The sequence below is a fragment of the Castanea sativa genome, chromosome 5 (genome assembly GCF_040712315.1).
Source record: "Castanea sativa cultivar Marrone di Chiusa Pesio chromosome 5, ASM4071231v1".
In the NCBI taxonomy this organism is placed as follows: Eukaryota; Viridiplantae; Streptophyta; class Magnoliopsida; order Fagales; family Fagaceae; genus Castanea; species Castanea sativa.
This window is the reverse complement of record NC_134017.1, coordinates 12785381-12788887: the sequence shown is the minus strand read 5'-3', so window position 1 is coordinate 12788887 and position 3507 is coordinate 12785381. Positions and strand designations below refer to the sequence as shown.

At 34.4% G+C, this 3507-nt stretch overlaps 1 protein-coding gene across 1 annotated transcript; it reads right to left on the bottom strand.

The window, feature by feature from the left end:
• Positions 1 to 1144: 1144 nt before the first annotated feature.
• Positions 1145 to 3034, bottom strand: LOC142635950 (small ribosomal subunit protein eS30z/eS30y/eS30x). The gene is made up of 3 exons (XM_075809990.1): positions 2899 to 3034; positions 2649 to 2786; positions 1145 to 1392 (listed from the first exon to the last, which is right to left on the bottom strand). Exons 1-3 carry the CDS (start codon positions 2900 to 2902, stop codon positions 1346 to 1348), a joined length of 189 nt encoding a protein of 62 aa, XP_075666105.1. The 5' UTR covers positions 2903 to 3034; the 3' UTR covers positions 1145 to 1345.
• Between the last annotated feature and the right edge of the window lie 473 nt (positions 3035 to 3507).

Here is a 3507-nt window from a genome sequence, read left to right as displayed (position 1 = left end):
CATGGCAGTGGTTAACATTAAATAGTGTTAAATTTTATTTGCACTTAAAAACCATATTTGAAGGGAGTTTTGGTTCAGAAGCAATAAATTGGGTTCTTAAATTGAAGAATTTGATAAGGATATGTATCCAAATGTTAATCGAATAATGTTTTGAAATTGTCAACAAATAAAACAAATAAAACGTTTTACTGTCCACTCAAGTATTACACTTGATTCATCCATGCATGAATTTGTATGGTTCCTCATTCATTTTAAATCTATGGCTTAGAAAAAGCTTATAATTATCTAGAATTAATTCCAACTACATCAACATTAATAACATGTCAAGCTAACAAAAGGTCTCGATGTTTGCTTAATCTGCTTGTTATTTTTGTAGGAATTTCGTCACTTTGCTAGCAGAGATGGGTATCCTTCTGCCTGCTCTCGAAAATCCAGTGGTTTCGATCATACCACACATTCATGCTATCGTGAAAAATAGTGCTAGTAAGTTCGACCACTTCATTCACCTTTTGCATCATATAAAAATAGCGGAATGTTTGCCCTAGCGGCTCAAAATGATTATGCTCCCCACGCTATACTTGTTTTTTCACATGCCCAAAGAGCACGCATAATTCTTAGCGCACCAATTCACCGCATTAGTCCCACCAAAGTTAGTTGTGCGCATTTAACTAATCTTTCCTATTTTTTACATTTCTTTATTAGTTTATTTATCAATCACTTTACTATTTTTACATTTCTTTTTTAGGTCTTGATAGTCGACAATTGGGTCTTATGTCTTAAGATAATTGTTAATAAATTATTTTAGGAAAACTTTGACACCTCTTTCATAAAAAATATAGAGAGCCATAAAAATAAATGTTTAATTGTTTTTTTTTTCTTTCAAATAAAATTTTAAAAAATATTTCATAGACCAATGTATCCACTAAACTTTTTTTTTATTATTTATAAATATTAAACCTTATTAAAATTCTGGTGTTTGGTGAAGAGGATGAGTACAAATCCCTCTATCCTCACTTGCTGGAGGTTTTTTTTTTTTTCAAGCCCATTTCCGGAATTTGGGCCTTACATTTCTTTAAAAAATCAAGAATCGCTGAAGGAAATTCAAAAAAAAAAAAAAGAAGAAGAAGAAGAGAAATGCTAATAATAAACTCAAAAATCAACCCATGCTATGTAATGGTCAATTTAAACCTCACAGAAGTGTTTTCAACTAGGACAAGTTCACACAAAATAAGAAATACTAAACTAAAATGTAGTTTGGCTACAGTCGAAATATAAAACTTTGAAACTAGTTTTTCATATTTAACCACTGCCTCCACAAACAGAAATTCGTTGAACACCAAGCCACTTACTTCTCTGAAGAATTGGGTCCGCGCTTCTTCCCAAATCCAACAACTGTAAAAGAGACCAACAAAAAAAGAGTCAATCCAGTCATATAGCTAACAAACATATACACGCTCTCGGAGATGCCATTTGGTCCATAGACCTTTGGCACATTTTGCATGACTCTCAAAAGCAGTCCAGAACTAGAAACACTATGAAATTCTTACGTACAGTGAACCACCATTAGCCATCCATTATTCACATAAACTGATCCACTCAAAAATCTACATGTTATAAGCCTAGAATTCTAAACCCAGAAAAATTGGCAACAGACTAGTTAGATATAGAAACGTCAACAAAAAGCAGGTTAGATGATGTTAAGTAATTCCATAAGACTAAAGATTGGTCCATAATTCCTGTAACAAAAGCCGGATCAAGGCAATTGGTAGGGTAGGCATCAAATTTTTTTTTTGCTAGGACTTGTTGCTTCTTTGATAGTTGTAAAACCACATTCGCTCCACTGCTTTTATGAATGTAATGTGCATGATCCTATATATGACTATAGGTTGGGGGACACTTTTTGCAGTGGCAGTTCAATAATCATCTTACCGGCACGAAGTCATGACTTATGAACACAGAGAAATGCATTACTCTAGTGTTTTAAGGGTATTCCATAAATTCATTAAGTCAACCACCAACTTATGCAAAACTTCGTCTATAAATTCTCAATAGCCTAACCAGTAACCATTGGTCATATACGGTCTTCTCCGCCATTCAATCCTATGAAAACTCTCCACATGGCATGACATAACACGGCTAAATTCGGAACGTCCATTTCAATTATAATTAAACTGACCATATGCCCAATGGCGCTGGATCATAAAGAAAGTGGATGCTATGCCCAGAAGGCACATTGTAAATATATATTCAGCATGCACCAATTCCATTTCTACTGATACTATAAAAAAATTCAAATGAAATCTCATGATCTCCTAAGACTATTCTTACAAGACACCCATGTTTAATCTCTAGAAACTCACACTTACAATCATCAACTAAATAAGTACAATTAAACATCTGTCTAACAAAAGACATCAAATTACATTTCATAATCTCCTAAAACTAGGTTTAATCCTAAAACATAAATATGAACATTGTGCAGAACACAAACCATGTTTAATTTGTACAACTACATATCTAACTAACAGAAAGACATCATATTTCTAGTAAAACGTTACATAAAACATAATGGGTTTAACTCAAATCCTTAATTTAAAAAAAAAAAACATAAAAATGTGAATGAGAGAGAGAGAGAGTGATAAACAGACCGGCGGTGACGAAGCGGCGATTGTACTGCATGCGCTTGTGGGCACGGCCACGTGGCTTCTTCTTCTTGTCTTGCTTAGCCACCTTTGGCGTCTGACCTCTCACCTTTCCGGCACGTGCCAACGATCCGTGAACCTTACCTGCTCTCACAGTCACATACCCATTTCAATTGCTCCATTATCGAACCCAAATCTAAGCAAATATTACATAAATAGAGAGAAATTCAGAGAGGGGTTTAGATTTTTTTTTTACCCATGGTTGAGTCTTCTTAGTGCTTTTCTTCTTTCTCTGATGGAATCGCCGGCAAGCGCACACAGTGTGAGAGATTAGGGCTAGGGTTTTGTGTTTAGGGGGAAGTGTGTTATATATAAGGTGGGTAAGAGATGAGATCCAACGGCTGAGAAGTGAGCACAGATTAATGTTGGGTTCAGATTTGGGGGGTGAGATGGATGGAATGATACGCTGTCGTTTTTGTCTTAGTTTAATGAGGAAGAAGGCTAGAGCCTAAAAGCCCAATTGTCCAAAACGTTTTTTTTTTTTTTTTTTTTTGGGGATAAGCCGATTGTCCAAAACGTTGAATATGAATGATTGACATTATGGGCCTTCATGGGCCAACAAGCAACCGAATTAATCTTATGGTTTAATTTTTGTCAATTTTTGTGGGGATGGTTTCGTAATGTACAAAGTTTCTCTCCAAACTAGTTTGAAGAGAAACTCTACAAACTTATCATATATATTTATATTGAGTGTGAATTTTGAAAATCTAACCGTTAGATCGTATATTCTTATTACATTCTTAATGCTTACAAAATTTCAAGAAAATCAAAGATCAATTGTTATGTCATCAAATAAATGTTATAA